We start from the raw sequence: 19,724 nt of genomic DNA on the forward strand, positions 1-19,724 counted from the left end.
GCCCCAATGTGGACCATGACTTCTGGCTGTTCACCCTTCCCCAACAGAAGATCCTGTAGCTGCTCTGTGGCATCCTTGACCTTAGCACCAGGGAGGCATCATACCATCCTGGAGTCACATTTATGGCTGCTGACACATCTGTCTGCTCCCCTAACTATGGAATCACCTACCAATATAGATCTTCCACTCTTCCTCCTCCCCTCCTGTGCAGCTGAGCCACCTGTAATGCTACGAACTTGGCTCTTGCTAATGTCTTTTGAGGAACCATCTTGCTCATCACTATCCAGAATGGAAAAATGGTTAGAGAGCAAGAACTTTAGGTGATTCCTGCACTACCTGCTTGTTTCTCTTTTAGATACTCCAGTGGCCACCCATTCCGTTTCTGCTGGTGTACTTAACTGTAGTGTGATCACCTCTCTAAACCTGCTATCCACGTAATCCTCAGGCTTGCGGATGCACCACAGTGACTCCAACCGCTGCTTGAGTTCCGCAATCTGGAGCTCAAGTTTCTGCAACTGGTGACAGTTCCTGCCGATGTAGTCATTGAGGGCACTTTGGGCCTGCATGACTTCCCACAGGATGCACATTTCACGTAGCCGAACTGCGCTGAAATATCTTAAACTTTATACCATATTGTCGTAAACACTTTATATAATGTGATAACCCACCTGTCACTCACCAATCGTCTCCTCTGTGCTGAGTCCAGAAAGTCCTACCTGAACTCGCGCTGTTTTCAATCTCCCGACTGCCTCTCCACTTGCACTATTTTCATACTCCTGACTGTCTTTTTGTATTTGAATTTGTGGTCTGTTATCTTTACAATAATTATCTTTTGAGGTCAGAAATCCACCATTTCAGTGATAAGGAGCAATGAGGAAACTCATGACATAAGTTAAATCTTCCCAATTATTTTATTTGGATGTTTATTTTAAAAAATTCAGAGATAACAAATGTTTGGCTTAGGCTCCAAACGTTATCGGAATCAATGATTTCTGTCATCAGCACTGTGGGTATAGCTACACCACATGGACTGCAGCGGTTCAGAAGGTAGCTAATGGCCACCTTTTCGAGGGCATTAGGGATAGTCCCATGAATGAAGGCACTGGATAGAGCAAAGGCTATGGGCCCTGACAATATTCCAGGAATAGTACTGAAGACTTGTGCTCCAGAACTTGCTATGCCCCTAGCCAAGCTGTTCCAGGGCAACTACAATACTGGCATCTACCCGGCTATGCCCAGGTATGCCCTGTTCACACACACACACAGCAGGACAAATCCAACACAGCCAATTATCGCCCCATCAGCCTACTCTCAATCATCAGTAAAGAAATGAGAGGCGTTATCAACAGCGCTATCAAGCGACACTTGCTTAGCAATAACCTGCTCACTGACTCCCACTTTGGGGCCAGTCAGTTCCTGACCTCATTACAGCCTTGGTTCAAACATGGGCAAAAGAGCTGAAATCCCAAAGTGAGGTGAGAGTGACTGCCCTTGACATCAAGGCCGCATTTGACCAAGTGTGGCTTCAGGGACCCCGAGCCAATCCGGAGTCAGTGGGATTTGGGGAAAACTCCCTGCTGGTTGGAGTCATACCTAGCACAGAGGAAGGTGGTTGTGGTTGTTGGAGGTCAGTCATTTTAGCTCCAGGACATCATTGTAGGAGTTCCTCAGGGTAGTGTCCTTGGCCCAACCATCTTCAACTGCTTCATCAATGACCTTCCTTCCATCATAAGGTCAGAAGTGGGGGTGTTCGCTGATGATTGCACAACGTTCAGCACTATTCGTGACTCCTCAGATACTGAAGCAGTTCATGTCCAAATGCAGCAAGACCTGGATAATATCTAGGCTTGGGCAGACCTGTGGCAAGTAACATTCGCACCATACAAGTGTCAGGCAATGACCATCTCCAACGAGAGAATCCAACCATCGCCCCTTGATGTTCAATAGCATTACCATCACTAATCCCCCACTATCAACATCCTTGGGGTTACCATTGACTAGAAACTGAACCGAATTAGCCATATAAATACAGTGGCTTCAACAGCAAGTCAGAGCCTAGGAATCGTGCAGTGAGTAGCTCATGTCCTGACTCCCCAAAGCCTGTCCACCATCTACAAGGCACAAGTCAGGAGTGTGATGGGATACTCTCCATTTTCCTGGATGAGTGCAGTTCCCACAATATTCAAGAAGCTGGACACCATCCAGGACAAAGCATCCTGCTTGATTGGCACCACATCCATGAACATTCACTCCCTCCACCACCAATGGACAGTAGCAGCAGTATGTACCATCTACAAGATGCACTGCAGGAATTCACCAAAGCTCCTTAGACAGCACCTTCCAAATCCATAACCACTGTCATCCAGAAGGACAAGAGCAGCAGATAGATGGGAACACCACCACTTGGAAGTTCTGCTCCAAGTCATTCACGATCCTGACTTGGAAATATATTGTCGTTCCTTCACTATCACTCGGTCACATTGCTGGAACTCCCTTCCTAACAGCACTGTGGGTGTACCTACACCACATGGACTGCAGCCGTTCAAAAAAGCAGCTCACCACCACCACCTCACGGGCATCTAGGGTAGGCAATAAATGCTGGCCCAGCCTGCGAAGCCCACATCTTGTGAATAAATTTTTTTAAAAATCAGTGTAGTATAATCATATAGACTTGGGTTGTTTTCGTTGGAGCAGAGAAGACTGAGGGGCGACCTGCTTGAGGTGTACAAGATTGAGGGGCATGTACAAGGTGGATAGGGAGCAGCTGTTCCCCTTAGTTGAAGAGCCAGTCACAAGGGGACACTAGTTCAAGGTGAGGGGCAGGAGGTTTAGGGGGGATGTGAGGAAAAACCTTTTTTACTCAGAGGATGGTGAGGGTCTGGAATGCACTGCCTGGGAGGGTGGTGGAGGCGGGTTGCCTCACATCCTTTAAAAGTACGTGGATGAGCACTTGGCACGTCATAATATTCAAGGCTATGGGCCAAGTGCTGGTAAATGGGATTAGGTAGGTAGGTAGGTCAGGTGTTTCTCATGTGATGGTGCAGACTGGATGGCCGAAGGGCCTCTTTTGCACTGTGATTCTGTGAATCAGCATTGGCAAGATTTACCGCTAACTCTCAAAGATTATTGTTAAAATATTTCTAGAATTTTATTTTGAACCCTATTAGAAAGTATTCCTTTCTGTCCCTCACTCAGCTAACTTGTATTCACTCCAACTGTCACTGGGCAGTGGGAGTTGGATCCTGGGTGTTGAACAATCAAACGTGTTTTCATTTTCAAAAAATAACTATTCTCTAAAGATGCGTTCACGTTATATTGAGGTTAAAAATCAGTAAGTGCTGGAAATAAAGATGCCATGGAACCAAAGGAAGCGGTAATGGTTCTAGCACAGGGACAAAGCATTTGTCCAGAGTGGGTTTTAATGGCAGGATGATGAACAGCTCTGTCCGAAAGCAAAAACATGAAAAACAAGATTTAGATTGGCACTAGTCAAAAAAAGACTCAAAATGGGGCACAGAGCTAGGTCCTGGAATTGTTGAACTCAGTATTGAGTCCAGGATGTAAAGTACCTAATCTGAAGATGAGGTACTGATCTTCAAGCTTGTATTGAGCTGCATTGGAACATTGCAGTCAGCTGAGGTCAGAAATGTGAGGGTGAGAGCAAGTGGTGAATTATAATGGCAAGCAACTGGAAGCTTGGGGCCATGCTTGCAGACTGAGCGCAGGTGTTCCACAAAGTGGTGACCAATCTGCATTTGGTCTCCCAAATATAGAGGAGACTGCATTGTGAACAGTGAATACAGTAGACTAAATTGAAAGAAGTACAAGTAAATTGATTCACCTAGGAGGAATGCCTGGGGCCTTGGACATTGAGGAGAGAGGAGGTAAAATGGCAGGTGTTAACAACTCCTGCAATTGCATGGGAAGGTGCTGTTGGAAGGGGTCAGGAAGGCTGGGGATGAAGGAGAAGTGGATTAGGGTGTTGCGGAGGGAACAACCCATTTGGAATGCTGCCAGGGGAGAAGGAGGTGACGATTTGTTTAGTGTTGGAATCATGCTGGAGGTGTCAAAATTGCAGAAGATGATCCTTTGAATGTGGAGGCTGGTGGACTCATAAGTAAGGATAAGGGGAACCTTTTTGTTGTTCTGGGAAAGAAGGAAGGGGTGAGAGCGGAAGTGTGAGAAATGGGTCGGACACGATTGAGGGCCCTAACAACAACTGTGAGGGGAAATCCTCGATTGACGAAATAAGTATCAGTAAAGTATCTCCATGTTCCTGGATGAGTGCAGCTCCAACAGCACTTGAGAAGCTCAACACCATCCAGGGCAAAACAGCCCACATGATTGGCACCCCATCCACCGCCGTAACATTCATTCCCTCTACCACTGACGCACAGTGGCAGCAGCATATATCATCCACAAAATGCATTGCAGCAACTTAGCAAGGTGCCTTTGACAGCACTTCCAAACCCATGACTCTATCACCTAGAAGAACAACTGCAGTAGATGGGAACACCACCACCTGTAAGTTCCCTTCCAAGCCATACACCATCCTGACTTGGACCTACGTTGTCTTTCCTTCACTGTTGCTGGATCAAAAGCCTGGAACTCCCTCCCTAACAGCACTGTGGGTGTACCTACACCACATGGACTGCAGTGGTTCAAGAAGACAGCTCACCACTACTTTCTCAAGGGCAATTAAGGATGGACAATAAATACCAGCCTAGCCAGCGATGTTCACATCCTATGAAAGAATTTAAAAAACTGAAAGTGTTAGTGAGATATTTTATTATATTGAGGTATTTTGTATTCATAATTGTTTTCTTTCGTAAGGTTGAAGATGCTGAGGTGAAACTTTCTGAAGAAGCACAGCAAATAGTAAAGGTAGGTCCTTGGATCTGAATGTTAAAAATTTAGAAGTTATGTGGTTCATAACTTTGAGTGAACATATTTGCACAATGACAGTATTTAATTTGTGTGATAGATAATGCCTTGGGAATTTGAAACTGCACTTTGTTTCAGTGGCCAGTGTGCCTCATGATAATTGAACAGATGTATTCAGTTTGTCCAATGATTACAGCATCTTAATGTATTGTGTAAATTAGATTGAAAGGTACCCTTTTTTTGTGTGTTTGTCAAGTGTTTTGACTATATTGTGACTGTCAAATAATTAGTTTTCTATTTCCCTAAATGGGCTAACTGTTTAAACTTGTGTGTTTCTCATTTTCTGATTGGTTATTCAACAGTTGTATTGAACAAATCTTTTTTCCCCAGACGCAATGTTCTTTCCAGTAGTAAATAGTTTCATGAATTACACTCATTAAAAATCAATTTCCCTGTCCGTTCCCTCAGAAAATTAGTTAAAATTGCAGTTTGTCATCCAGACCAATGTAAAACACTAACTAAAAATGTTTGCCAGAGAACGCACAATTGCAAATCTACCCATAATCTTAGGCCATTAGCAGCTGCAGTTTTTCCATAATTAGTACAAGGCACCCTGCTAGGCCTCTTGAGCATCCTCAAGTCAAGTATATTAAAATTTATATTAAATTATCCCTGGAATTAAATTTCCCCGCATAAATAAGTCTAGAATTACTGCCCTCTGATTCCTTATTCTTTCACCTGAATTAGAAACCTGCAGCACAGTTAAAGGCTATTTGGCCTATCATGCATGTGCTAGCTCTGTAAAAGAGAAATCCATTCTTTCCCCATTGTCTTGAAAATGTTTGTTTTGGAGTTCATTTTCCTTAGAAGAGAAACTTTTAGAACCATCTGCAGTCCTGCTGACAATGTGCAAGAGTCGGTGTAAATCAGGAATTTGTAGATGTATATAACATGAGTAATACAGTAATAATGGGCGACATCAGTTTACACAAACACTGGGTTAACCAGATCCAACTAGAGCCAACTAGGGATCGGGCTAATATAAAAACAGAAATTGCTGGAAAAACTCAGCAAGCGTGGCAGCATCTGTGGAGAGAGAAACGGAGTTAATGTTTCGAGCCCACATGACTTCTTCAGAGTTGGGCTATATATGGATTTAGTGTTGCATATGCGAAAGGGCTAATTAATAACCTTGCTGTAAAGGAGTCTTTGGGAAATAGTGACCATAATATGATCGAATTTTGCATTAGGTTTGAATGCAATATAGTTCATTCTGAAATGAGCCTTAAATCTGAAATTATGGAAATATGAGGAGCAAGTTGACTATGGTGGATTGGGAAACACTAAAAGATTTGACAGTGGACAGGCAATGACTAGTATTTAAATAAATACTACACAGTCTACAACAGATATACATTCCTCTAAGTCACAAACACCCAAAGAAAGAGACAAATCAACTGTGGTTAATGAAAGAAGTTAAAGATTACATTGTACTAAAGGAAATGGCTCATAAGGATGCCAGAAAAAGTGGTAAGCCCGAGAATTGAGAACAATTTAGAACCCAGCAACGAAGGACCAAGAAACCGTTTAAGAAAGGGAAACGAGAATATGAATGTAAACTAGCGAGGAACATAAAGGTGGACTGTAAAAGCTTCTTTCAGTACGTGAAAGGAAAAGATTAGTTAGGACAGATGTGGGCCCATTACGGGTGGACACAGGAAAATTTATAGTTCAGAACAGGGAAATGATAGAAAACTAAACAGTTACTTTGCGTCTGTCTTCAGTGAAGAAGATATAGAAAATCTCCCAGAAATGCTAGGCAGCCAAGGGATTTGTGAAGCTGAGGGACGAACAGAAATTAGTATTAGTAAAGCGGTAACACTTAAAAAGTTAACTGGATTGAGGGTTGATAAATCCCCTGGACCAAATGAGCTTCATCCTAGAGTGTTCAAGGAGGTGGCTAGAGAGAAAGTGAATGCATTGGTGGTTATTTTTCAAAATTCTTTAGATTTTGGAAAGGTTCCTGTGGACTGGAAAGTAGCAAATGTAACCCCACTATTTAAGGAAGGAAGAAATCAGGAAATTAGAAGTGCTTGTAACAAAGGTAATGCAGTAATCATAGGTGACTTCAATCTATGTAGAGGCTAGGTAAACCAAGTTATCACTAATGTTGTGGAGGACGAATTCCTGAAATATATACAAGGTGGTTTTCTCGAACAGTTTGTCGAGGAACCCACTAAGGAATGGGCTATTTTAGATCTATGATAGAGGCCTCTTTACCCAGCATCTCCATTACACAAAAACTGGGAACAGAATATAAGTAGGGAGGACTGTAATCATCGGCCTTGAAATCCTGGGGATGGTGGCCTTAAATCTTGTGGGGGGTGGACTGGGGTGGGTTCCCTGAAATTGCAAGGATCTCCAGAGTTGTGGGTAGTGGGAAGCTAGGGAAAGAGGGTGAGAAGGAAGTAGGATTTGTCCATAATGAGCCAACACTACTAAGAATAATCCTTTCCAGACTCCGGACCTCTGAAGTTCAAACAAATTTAAAAAATATGTGTTAAAGAACTGCCTCTGGTTGTTCCTGGACTGGGTTGCTTGAGCTTAAGTGCTGCAAATGCCCCATAGATAATAATTTCAACACCCCTTGTGCTTTCTGCTACAATAGTACATACCTGTACTTTTGCTCCATCTAATGTCATTCCTTAACTGGAATTCTTTAGAGTTTTCGTATAGCTTGCAAAATTTCACCAGGTGATTACAAACTCTTCGAAGGGCAGAGAGATGGTGCAATGTCGTCAGTTGCAACATATGGATTTTACCTCCAACCCATCAGCCTAATGAGCTTTTTACAATCTTGCAGTCCAGTTACTGTAAGTGCCTGTTTCAAACTTAACAACACTTACTACATAATTTGGGTTTGCTTGGAGCATAAATCCTTCTTGCAGTATGGCAGAAAAGAGTAACTTTTTATAACATTTCAGATCTGAACTCTAGTTCTGTGATGAAATATAAATGGTTTCAGAGAGCTTTATGGAATTCTGTTTCTTCTTTTTCAGGCAGAAGAAAGTTTTTTTGGAACTTTGCTTACAAGCGGAGACTCCGCTTATCTTTGTTCTGGCAGTTCAGTAGCCAGACCAGAAGAAGGTAACAATTGATTTGTCTATTGGATCAATTTACACTCATTTTAAGGTTTTCATTTTGCCTGCACTGTGGAACGTCCTTTAAAATAAATGAGAGGTTAATATATGATTTGTTTCTAGAAAGTGAAAAATGATATGCCGTAAACTACATTAGACGTAGAAAATATATATGACAGGGCACTGTGTTAGCGATGGTGACAAAGACAAGATCACGGAGAAAGATTTTAAGGAGCTTTTTGAAGGAAGATAGAAGAACAGTTGTCGCATACAAATTTATGGAATACTTTCTATTCTGAACCTGTGGCAGCTGAATGTTCTGTCATTGAAGGTGAATTGAATAGCTGAATATAGGTAGAAGAATACATCAGAGGCTGGTGTTGGAAGAGTTGAAGGTGAAGAGTGAGACCATGGAAAAACAAGGATTTTGAAATTGATGGTTTGGGGATTGGGAAATGACTAGAGTTTGGTGAAGCCAAGAACGATAGGAGAGCAGGACTAAGTGCCAGATAGAATGTGAGCAGTGGGGAGTTTTGACTGAGCTGCATTTTTGAATCTGTTGTCGTATCTGGTTAATGTGCCAGTAGTGCCTCCTAAATTTTGTGCATATAAGTTTGTCACCATAAGTTGTTCAGTGTCATGAGCATTGATTACCTTTTCCTGCAGCATGAGATCTTGCTTTAGCAGCCTCTGTTTCAAAAGATGATGGTTTGTGCCTTGGTAGTCAATTGTGTTATGCATGTCCTGGTGTGGCTCAGGAGCCTCACTCTGGCATGGCAGTCTCTGTAGACAGTTAATCTTGGCAAAGTCTTCATGTTTATCCAAGAGGGTCCTCTAAGCCTAGCGCAGCTTCTTTGCAATGTGATTCATTATTCTTAATGTAATATGAGGCATATGTCATTATAAAACTAGGGTTCAGGAGCCAGAGTGGGGCTCCTGAGCCACACCAGGACATGCTTAACACAGTTGACTACTAAGGCGCAAACCATCTTCTCGCAAGACAGAAGGCTGCCAAAGCAAGATCTCATACTACAGGAAAAAGAAATCAATGCTCATGCCACTGAACAACTTGCAGTGACAAACTTAAATGCACTAAATTTAGGATGCGCTGAAGTCAGGCCATTTCCCAATGTCATGATTTCAGTTCCAGTCTTGTAGTGCCCACCCACGCTTTCTTTATGGTGGGGTGGCAGGGGCAGGCTAGAGTTGGGGCTGTGGTGTCCTGCAGCAGGCCCAATGCAGAAACTGAGATGAGCGGATGCCGAGTCAGCTAGGTTAAAAGAGCTGTCTCTATTCGCTGGGATATTGGCCCAATTCTGTAGGTGACTTTGAGGCCCCCCCAACCATCGCTCCCTTACCCACCCTAACTCCATACCCCTCATCCCCATATCCACTCGCTACCCTTCACCCCATACCCATTCCATACCTCCCATAACCCCATCCCTCCTATTAACCACCCCCGCATCCCACCATGCCCACTCAATAAGTATCCACTATGTACAGAACTCAAGGCTGAAAACATGGGAAATCTTTGAAGTGCTTATATAACTGTCAAAATAAACAAAGTCATTCAAAATGAGAAAAACCATAATCTATTAAGACCTCATGACACTGTCAATATAACTCAAGTTCACAGTCCACTTGACAGTTGAGTTCACAGTTAACCCCTACTAAGTTAAACCCATTAATAGAATATTTAGAATTCAGGCAAGCATTCATAATGAGATTCTATTGTGCAACAATGTCAGCAAAGCCTCCAGAAGTGAATACATTAAAGCCTTTGAAGTCATTCAAGAGCTCAGCATCTGTCCAAACTTTGAAACAGTTAAGCAGGTTTCTGAACTGAAACTCAATGAAAAGATTAAAGAAAAGAAGACAAATCTGAATTTCAATATTGCTCAAAGCAGAAGAGCACTGTATCCAGTGGATACACAAATGCACCTGAAGACTTTTTGTCACTTTCATAATGCTGGTCAATTTAACGGTCACTTACCCTTTAAGAGCAAATCTCTAACGTTAATCACTGTATTAATAACATATGTAACTATCATATAGCATTTCATTATGATGTGAATCTGGCAACTTTTGAACTTACCCCTCAAAGGTAACAAATCTAAGCCAGGGTTGCCCATAGTTCATAACATCTCTGAGCTGGTGTGAACCATGTTACTTTCAAAAGCTGGCCTGCCTTCAATGGAACTTGCAACATCAGGACAGGTGCATGCAGGCTCACGACAGACACCCTTGTTTCGTGCCATTCAAAATTGCCAGTGATAGGGATGGGAATCCAGGAATTGGGTCCCACCCACCATTTTAAAGTCTGCCCAACATGTACGACCCCACATCGGGATGGGAAAATTCAGCCCTTGAAGTTTATTCATTTTAGAAAATTAAATTTTTGTTGATCTAAGATTGGCCTCAGCTTGTTTCTTATTTTACACTTGATGAAATGAAGTTTGTCTAGACTTGCTGAACCCCTCATTCATGCCTTAGTTACTTCTAAACTTGATTATTCCAAAGCACTCCTGGCTGGTTTGATGCATTCTACCGCCTATAAACTGAAGATAATTCAAAATTCTGCTGTCTGTGTCTTAACTCACAACAAGTCCCATTCACCTATCACCACTGTGTTCACTGACTTATGTTTGGTCCTGGTCAAGTAACATCTTATTTTTAAAATTCTCATCCTCCTCCTTTTCTTGGCCTCACCTTACCCTATCTAATATCACCCAGCCCTACAACCCTCCGAGATATCTGTGCTCATGTTGCTCCGCCATTGGTGAAATTGCCTAGGCCTCAAGTTCTGAAATTCTCTTACTACACCTCTCCACCTCGCTCCCTTGCTCTCCTTTTTTAAGACACTCCTTAAAACCTACCTCTTTGATCAAGCTATTGGACATCTTCACTATTATCTCCTTATGTTGCTCTGTGTTTTGTTCTGCAATGGTCATCTGAAGTGCTTTGGGACTTCATTACATTAAAGGTGCTATATAAGTACAACAATATCATTAGTACAACAATTATGCCTGCTTTTAATTGGTGCATTTCCTGAAACAACCCTTGGCCAGTAATATTGTCTCAATGGCTCATTTCTCAGTCACGCGTCCAAACATGATCATCTGAAATTTAAATAGATTTCACTTTAAGAGCCATACTTTTCACAAAGGCAAAATTTATGATATAAAAGAAACAACATGAATAACAAGGAAATATTTATTGTTGGCATGAATTAAGGATTGGTTAACAGGCAGAAAACAGTGGTAGGAATAAACAGTCATTCTCGTGCTGGCAGGCTGTGACTAGTGGGGATCAGTAGTTGGGCCCCAGCTGTTCACAATATATTTCAATGATTTGGATGTAGGGACCAAATGTAATATTTACAAGTTCTTGAATGACACAAAGCTGGGTGGGAATGTGTGTTGTGAAGAAAATGCAAAGCAGCTTCAAGGGAATTTGGACAGATTGAGTGAGTGGGCAAGACCATGGCAGATGGAATATAATGTGGAAAAATGGAAGGTAGGAGGAATAAATGTGCTGAGTATTTCTTAATTGATGAAAGATTAGAAATTCTAGATGTACAAAAGGAAGCTACAATACAGGACTACGTGTATGCCAAACAGCATAAGCAGCAAGTGATAGAGCTAAGCAGTTCCACAGCCAACGGATCACATCTAAGCTCTGCAGTCCTGCCATCTCAAGTCGTGAATGGTGCTGGACAATTCAACAGCTCCACAAATAGCCCCATCCTCAATGAAGGGGGAGCCCACCTCATCAGTGCAAAAGATAAGACTGAAGCATTTGCAACAATCTTCAGTAAGAAGTGCTGAGTGGATGATCCATCTATCCATTCTCAGCCTCCTCCGGAGGTCCCCAGCATCACTCTGCCAGTCTTCAGCCAATTTGATTCACTCCACGAGATTTCAAGGAACAGTTGAAGCCACAGGATAGTGCAAAGGCTATGGGCCCTGACAAAATTCCAGCAATAGTGCTGAAGACTAATGCTCCAGAACTTGCCGCACCCAGTAAAGTTACAACACTGGCATCTACCCGGCAAAGTGGAAAGTTGCCCAGGTATGTCCAGGACAAATCCACCCTGGCTAGTTACCGCCCCATCAGTCTACTCTTGGTCATCTATAAAAGTGATGGAAAGGGTCATCAACAGTGCTATCAAGGGGCAGCTGGTCAGCAATAACCTGCTCACATGCCCAGTTTGGGTTCCTCCAGGGCCACTCAGTTCTTGACTTCATTACAGCCTTGGTTCAAGCATGGGCAAAAGAGCTGAACTCCCGAGGTGAAGTGAGAGTGACTGCCCTTGACATCAAGGCAGCATTTGACCGAGTGTGGCATCAAGGAGCCCTAGCAAAACTGGAGTCAATGGGAATCAGGTGGAAAACTCTCCGCTGGTTTGGAGTCATGCCCAGCACAAAGGAAGATGGCTGTGGTGGTTGGAAGTTAATCATCTCAGGTCTAGGATATCACTGTAGGAGTTCCTCAGGGTAGTGTCTTAGGCCCAACCGTCTTCAACTGCTTCATCAATGACCTTCCTTCCATCATAAGGTCAGAAGTGGGGATGTTCGCTGGTGATAGCACAATGTTCAGCACTATTCATGACTCCTCAGATACTGAAGCAGTCCATGTCCAAATGCAGCAAGACCTGGACAGTATCCCAGCTTGGGCTGACAAATGGCAAGTATCATTCACGCCATTCAAATGCCAGGGAATGACCATCTCCAACAAGAGACAATCTAACCCCATGACATTCAATCACTGAATCCCCCACTATCAGCATCCTGGCGGTTACCATTGACCAGAAGCTGAACTGGACTAGCCATGTAAATATATATAGCTACAAGAGCAGGTCAGAGACTAGGAATCCGGTGACAAGTAACTCACCTCCTGACTCCCCAAAGCTTGTCCACCATCTTCAAGGCACAAGCCAGGAGTGTGAAGGAATACTCCTCATTTGCCTGGATGAGTGCAGCTCCAGCAATCTCAGAATCACAGAACTGTTATGGTGTAGAAGGAGGCTATTCGGCCCATCGTGTCTGCACCAGCTCTCTGAGCTTTTTAACTTAGTGCCAACCTCCTGTCTTTTCCTCATAACCCTGCACATTGTTTCTATTTAGATAATCATACAATGCCTTCTTCAATACCTCAATTGAACCTACTTTCACTACTTTCCAGACAGTGCATTCCAAACCCTAACTACTCATTGTGTGAAAGAGTTTTTTTTATCTCCTTGCATTTGCTCCTTTTGCAAATCACTTTAAAACTGTGCTCTCTGGTTCTCAATCCATTTGCGAGTGGGAAGAGTCTCTCCCTATCTACTCTGTCCAGGCCTCTCATTATTTTGAAAACTTCTATCAAGTATCTTCTCAGCCTTTTCTCCAAGGAAAACAGGCCCAATCTTTCCTCATAACTGACGTGGCTCATCCCTGGAATTATTCTTGTGAACCTCTTCTGCACTCTCTGTAGTGCGTTCGCATACTTCCTATAGTGTGGCGCCCAGAATTGTACACAACACTCCAGCTGAGGTTTAACCAGTGTCTTATATAAGTTCATCATCGCCTCCTGGCTCTTGTGCCCGGTGCCCCTATTAATGAAGCCTAGAATACTGTATGCTTTAGAAACAGCTCTCTCTCTACCTGTCCTACCACCTTTAATGACTTATGTACCTATATACCCAGGTCTGTCTGCTCCTGCACACTCTTTAGAATAATATCCTTTATTTTATACTGTCTCTTCATGTTCTTTGTACCAAAGTGTATCGCCTCATCACTTCCCCACATTGAACTTCATCTGCCACTTATCTGCCCACTCCCCCAATGTGTCAATATCCTTTTGAAGTTCTTCGCTGCCCACCTCAGTTTACAATTCTGCTAACTTTTGTGTCATCCGCAAACTTTGAAATTGTCCCCTGTACACCAAGATCTAGATCATTTATATATATCAAGAAGAGCAAGACTCCCAATACTGACCCCTGGGGAACCTCACTACAAACCACCTTCCAGCCCAAAAAATACCCATCAACCATTACTGTCTGTTTCCTATCCCTCAGCCAATCTTGTATCCACGTTGTTAGTCCCCCTTTATTCCATGACCTACAACTTGCCTCACATGTCAGTTGTGTGGCCTTTTGGAAGTCCATTTACACCACATCAAAGCCTTTATCCTCATCAAACATCTCTTGTTAACCTCTTCAAAAAAACTCCAAATTAGACACATTTTCCTTTAACACATCCATGCTGATTCTTCCGAATAAATCCAAATCTTTCCATGTGACTATTAATTCTATCCCAAATAATTGTTTCTAGAAGTTTCCCCACCACAGAAGTTAAACTGACTGGCCTATAATTGCAGCGCAGACCTTTACAACCTTTTTTTAACAAGGACGTAATGTTTGCAATTCTCCAGTCCCCCCCAGCACCTCCCCCGAATCCAAGGAACTTTTGAAAGATGATTGCCAGTGCCTGTGCAATTTCTGCTCTCTCTTTCAATATTCTTGGATGCATCTCATCTGGTCCCGGTGCCTTATCAACTTTAAGTACCAATACTTATCCTAAACCACCTCCTTATTAATTTTAAACCCTTCTCGTGACTGAGTTTCCTCTGTCACCATGGCCTGGGTAGCATCTACCTCGTAGGTAAAGAGATGCAAAGTATTCATTTAACACCTCAGCCATGCCTCTTGCATCTATGTGTAAACCCCCTTTTTGGTCCCTAATTGGCCTTGCTCCTCCTTTTACCACCGTTTTACTATTGATGTGCTTATAGCATACTTTGGGATTTCATTTTATGTTAGCTGCCAGTCAATTTTCATAATCTCTCTGCTTCTCATATTTGCTTTTTCACATCCCTTCTGAACCTTCAATATTCAGCTTGGTTCTCAATTGTATTTGCTACCTGACACCTGTCGTAAGTACAGTTTTTCTTCTTTAACTTAATTTCTATCTCCTTTGTCATCCAGCGAGCTCTGGATTTGTTTGTCCCAACCCTTCCCTTTTGAGGGAACATCTGTTGACTGTGCCCAAACCCTCTCCTCTTTAAAGGTAGTCCATTGTTCAGCTACTGATTTTCCTGCCAACCTTTTGTTCTAATCGATCCAGCCCTTTCGTTCTTGCCCTATTGAAGCCTGCTCTGAGTCAGTTGATTCTTCTTACTCTGGATTGACCAATGTCATTTTCACCGTTATCCTACACCATATGATGCAGTGATCACTGTACCCTAAATGTTCACTTGATCTACTTGGCCCACCTGATTCCCAAGAACCAAGTCTAGCAGTGCCTCCTTTCTTGTTGGATTGGACACACTGCTGTAGGAAATTCTCCTGAACACAATCCAGGAACGCTTGTCGCTCACTATCCCTTACATGACCACTATCCCAGCCTATTTTTGGATAATTAAAGTCCCCCATTACAGCTATACGATTTACATCTCTCTATAATTTCCTTGCAGATTTGTTCCCCTATATCATTCCACTGGCTGGTGGCCTATACATTAACCCGAGCAATGCAATTGGACCTTTCTTATTCCTTAGCTCTAGCCAAATCGATTCTGTCCTTGAATCCTCTAACACGTCCTCTTTCTCCAGTAATGCAATATTCTCCTTAACCAAAAACACCACCCCTCCTCCTTTTTTCCTTTCCTATTTTTCCTGAACACTTTGTAACCAGGGATATTTAGCACCCAGATCTGTCCTCCCTTCAGCCAGGTCTCCATTGTTGCCACAACATCATAATCCCACAAGGCAATCTGTGCCTATAATTCCCTAATTTTATCAACTATGCTCCATGCATTCAACACTCAGGAAGCTTCACACCATTCAGAACAAAGTAGCCCTTCTGATTGGCATTCCATCCACAAACATTCAGTCCCTTCACCACTGACGCACAGAGGCAGCAGAGTGTACCATCTAAGATGCCCTGCAACAACTCACCAAGACAGCACCTTCCAAAATCACAACCTCTACCATCTAGAAGGACAAGGGCAACAGACACATGAGAACGTTACCATCTGGAAGATCCCCTCCAAGCCACTCACCATCCTGACTTGGAACTATATCGCTGTTCCTTTACTGTCGCTGGGCCAAAATCCTGCAGCTCCTTCCCTAGCAGCACTGTGGCTGAACCACACCACTGGGGCTTCAGCAGGTCAAGAAGGCAGTTCACCACCTTCCCAAGGGCAATTAGGGCTGGGCAATAAAATGCTGGCCTAGCCAGTGACACCCGCATCCCAAGAATGAATGAAAATTTAAAAAATTGAGTACAGGAGTGGTGAAGTCTTGCTTCAATTGTATAGAACCTTGATTAGATCACATCTAGAGTCCAAATGCAGTTTTGGGCCCCTTCCGTTAGGAAGGACGGAGTGCAGCAAAGGTTCACGAGACTTGTTCCCAGAATGGCAGGACTGTCCTACAAAGAGAGATTGGGGAAACTGAGCCCGTATTCTCTAGAGTTTCGAAGAATAAGACTAAGAGTTAGGAACAGAAGTAGACAATTAGGTCTGTCGAGTCTGCTCTGCCATTCAATGAGATCATGGCTGATCTGATAACCCTCAACTTCACTTTCCTGCCTTTTCCCCCATAACCCTTGACTCCCTTACTGATTAAAAATCTGTCCCTCAGCCTTGAATATACTTAACCCCGGCCTCTGTGGTAAAGAATTCCACAGATTGACTACCCTCTGAGAGAAGAAATTCCTCCTCACCTCTGTTTTAAATGGGTGCCCCCTTACTCTGAGTTTATGTCCTCTGGTCCTAGACAAGGGGAAACACTTCTCAGCATCTACCCTGTCAAGTCCTCTAAGAATCTTATGTTTCAATAAGGTTGCCTCGCCTTCTAAACTCCAATGAATACAGGCCCAACCTACTCAACCTCTCCTCATAAGAAAACTGCTCCATCCCCAGGATTAACCTAGTGAACCTTCTCTGGACTGCCTCCAATGCCAGTATATCTTCCCTTAAATAATGGGAGCAAAACAGTTCACAGTATTCTAGGTGTGATCTAACTCGTGCCTTGTATAGTTTTAGCAAGACTTACCTATTTTTGTACTCCATTCCCTTTGAAATAAAGGCCAACATCCCATTTGCCTTCCCTATTACCTGTTAAACTTGTATGTTAGCTTTTTGGCATTCATGCAGAAGGACTCCCAAACCCTTCTGTGCTGCAGCCTTCTGCAGTCTTTCTCTATATAAATAATATTCAGCCCCCCTATTCTTGCTACTAAAGTGCATTTTCCCACATTATATTCCATCTGCCACTTAACCTGTCTATATCCCTCTGTGGACTCTTTGTGCCATCCTCACCACTTCACTTTCCACCTATTTTTGTCTCATTGAAATCTACAAAATGCATAAAGGGATAGATAGGGTGGATGCAGGTAAGATGTTTCCTCTGGTTGGGGAGTCTATGACTTAAAAATAAGGGGGAAGTCACTTAGGACCGAGATGAGTAGAATTTTGTTTTACTCAGAGTTTTGTGAATCTTTGGAATTTCCTTCCACAGAGGGCTGTGGAAGCTCAGTCACTGAGTATGTTTAAAGCGGAGGTTGACAGATTTCTATATACCAATGACATAAAGGGATATGGAGAAGGTGTTGGGGGGGAAAAGACATTGAAGTGGATGATCAGCCATGGTTGTACTGAATGGCAGAGCAGGCTCAATGAGCTGATAATGGCCTACTCCTGCTCCTAGGTTCCTTTTTAGCTCCTTCAAAAGTCAAAATTTTGAAAGTAGGTGAATTTCATTTTAAAAATTGTTAAATTTGGAACAGCGATCCCCACAACGTGTCTTGTACATGATGTATTTTTTAAATTTTTAGATACCTTTTATGAAGTTATGTCTTTTCTTAAAAAAAAATGCAAGTCAGTCTGTGAATTATAACATAGAAAGTCACTCTAGAGTAAACAGGATTAAAGGTTGAAATGTTGCCTGGTCCTGATTGCAATCCAGTTACTGTTCCTGGATTGTGTGAATATTGAAGAATATTGAGTGTGAGCGGTTAATGTACCCATGTCCTAACTTTCGCTAAGCTTTTTTACCTGTCACCCTTGTGCCCGCTGACCTATGTAGGCTTCCATTCTAGCATCACTTTAAATTTAAAATTTTCATTCCATCATTCAGGCCCCCTCATGTCCTTGCTTCGCCCTATCTCGGTAACCTCCTCTAGTCCTGCAACCCTCTGAGGTCTCTGTGCTCCTCCAATTCTGGCCTCTTGAGCATTCCGCGATTTTCATCGTCCCACAGTTGGCAACTGCATCTCCATATTCCTGAGTCTTGGTCTACAATTCCCTCCCTAAACCTTTCAGCACTCTACTTCTCTCAACACCATTACGATGTTCAAGAAAATCTATTTTTTGACCATCTGGCCTAATTTATCCTCATGTGGCTTGATACAAATTATGTCTGATAAACCTCCTATGAATACTTAGATCACATACTGAAAGTCTTTGAAGACTCATGGAAATATATTTCTGAATGATTCATAATTTAAAAAAATAGCCAAGCGAAATTAATAAGATCAACTAATGAATTGTATTTTTAAAATTTCAGGTAAACTCTTTATTTTGTCGGAAGGCATCTTATTTATTCATCCGCGCTCTGGCAGCATGACAATTCCAAAGAACCATATGGCTGCACTGAAATATTATGATGGGGTAAGTGCCATTATCAGCCATTTAAAAAAAAAATGCTTTGGAGTCACACATGCTGACAAAATCTCAGTGGAATTATTCAATATTCCATCTCAATCACTGCACACCATCCTATTTATACATTCTAAGGGGACCATCCAAGCTCAAGTGAAAATGCACAGGGTAAAAGGCTAATCTTGTGTTGAAGGCAAAACTGTAAGGAGTGGCTACTTAACATGGAATTATTGGAATAGAATTTTCTGTAATGATGAAGAATTCCTTGTTTTTTTGAATTGGAGTAAAAGGCTAATGTTTATAAAAGCCAATCTGTGAAGGTACAAACTTTACAATTTATGTTCTCAAATTTGATTTTTCTTTTAATGCCAATTAAGAAATGCAAGTTCCCCAGTGTTTTATATTGTAATGCTATCCCAACATTTGATACCTTAACAAAATGTCTCCAGATGTCCACAGTAAATCCTTTTTATACATTGCTAGTAACACGAATGGCAGAATGGTTTTTAAAAGTTGTTTCACTTTTTTTAATTCATGTGTGAGGGTGACAGCATTGTTGGCAAGGCCAGCATTTGTTGCCCATCCCTAATTGCCCTTGAGAGTAGCTGCGAGTCAGTTAAGCCAGACCAGGTAAGGGTGGCCGATTTCCAAACCTTCAGGACATTAGATGTCAGATGGGTTTTTAGAACAATTGGTGATAGTTTCATTGTCACCTTTACTAAGACTAGCTATGAATTCCAGAATTTATTAATTGAATTTAAATTCCACCAGCTGTCGTGGTGGGATTTGAACCTCAGAGCATTAGCATGGACCCTTGGATTACTAGTCGAGGGACAATGCCACTACGCCACTGTCTACCAGGAACAGCTTTGAAACAATAATGGTGTTGGAATATCAATATTATTTGCATTCTCAGTCTAGATGCCAGCAACAGGTGAAAACCAACAGCATGTATAGTTTTGAAGTGACATATAGTTTTGAAGTGACATATAGTTTTGAAGTGACATATAGTTTTGAAGTGACATATAGTTTTGAAGTGACATATAGTTTTGAAGT

The 19,724-nt window shown here is 42.4% G+C and overlaps 1 protein-coding gene across 3 annotated transcripts in view; it reads left to right on the forward strand.

Annotated features, from left to right (window-relative positions):
- The window catches only part of dnaaf9 (dynein axonemal assembly factor 9), a 237,916-nt gene that overhangs the window by 111,181 nt on the left and 107,011 nt on the right, over nt 1-19,724 (forward strand). For all 3 annotated transcript variants that reach the window (XM_041190151.1, XM_041190158.1, XM_041190167.1), the window contains 3 exons: nt 4,834-4,884; nt 7,944-8,031; nt 18,574-18,677. In XM_041190151.1, coding sequence (XP_041046085.1) covers nt 4,834-4,884; nt 7,944-8,031; nt 18,574-18,677 — 243 coding nt within the window. The remainder of the gene's footprint in view (nt 1-4,833; nt 4,885-7,943; nt 8,032-18,573; nt 18,678-19,724) is intronic.

This window comes from Carcharodon carcharias, chromosome 1 (assembly GCF_017639515.1).
Source record: "Carcharodon carcharias isolate sCarCar2 chromosome 1, sCarCar2.pri, whole genome shotgun sequence".
NCBI classification, from domain to species: domain Eukaryota; kingdom Metazoa; phylum Chordata; class Chondrichthyes; order Lamniformes; family Lamnidae; genus Carcharodon; species Carcharodon carcharias.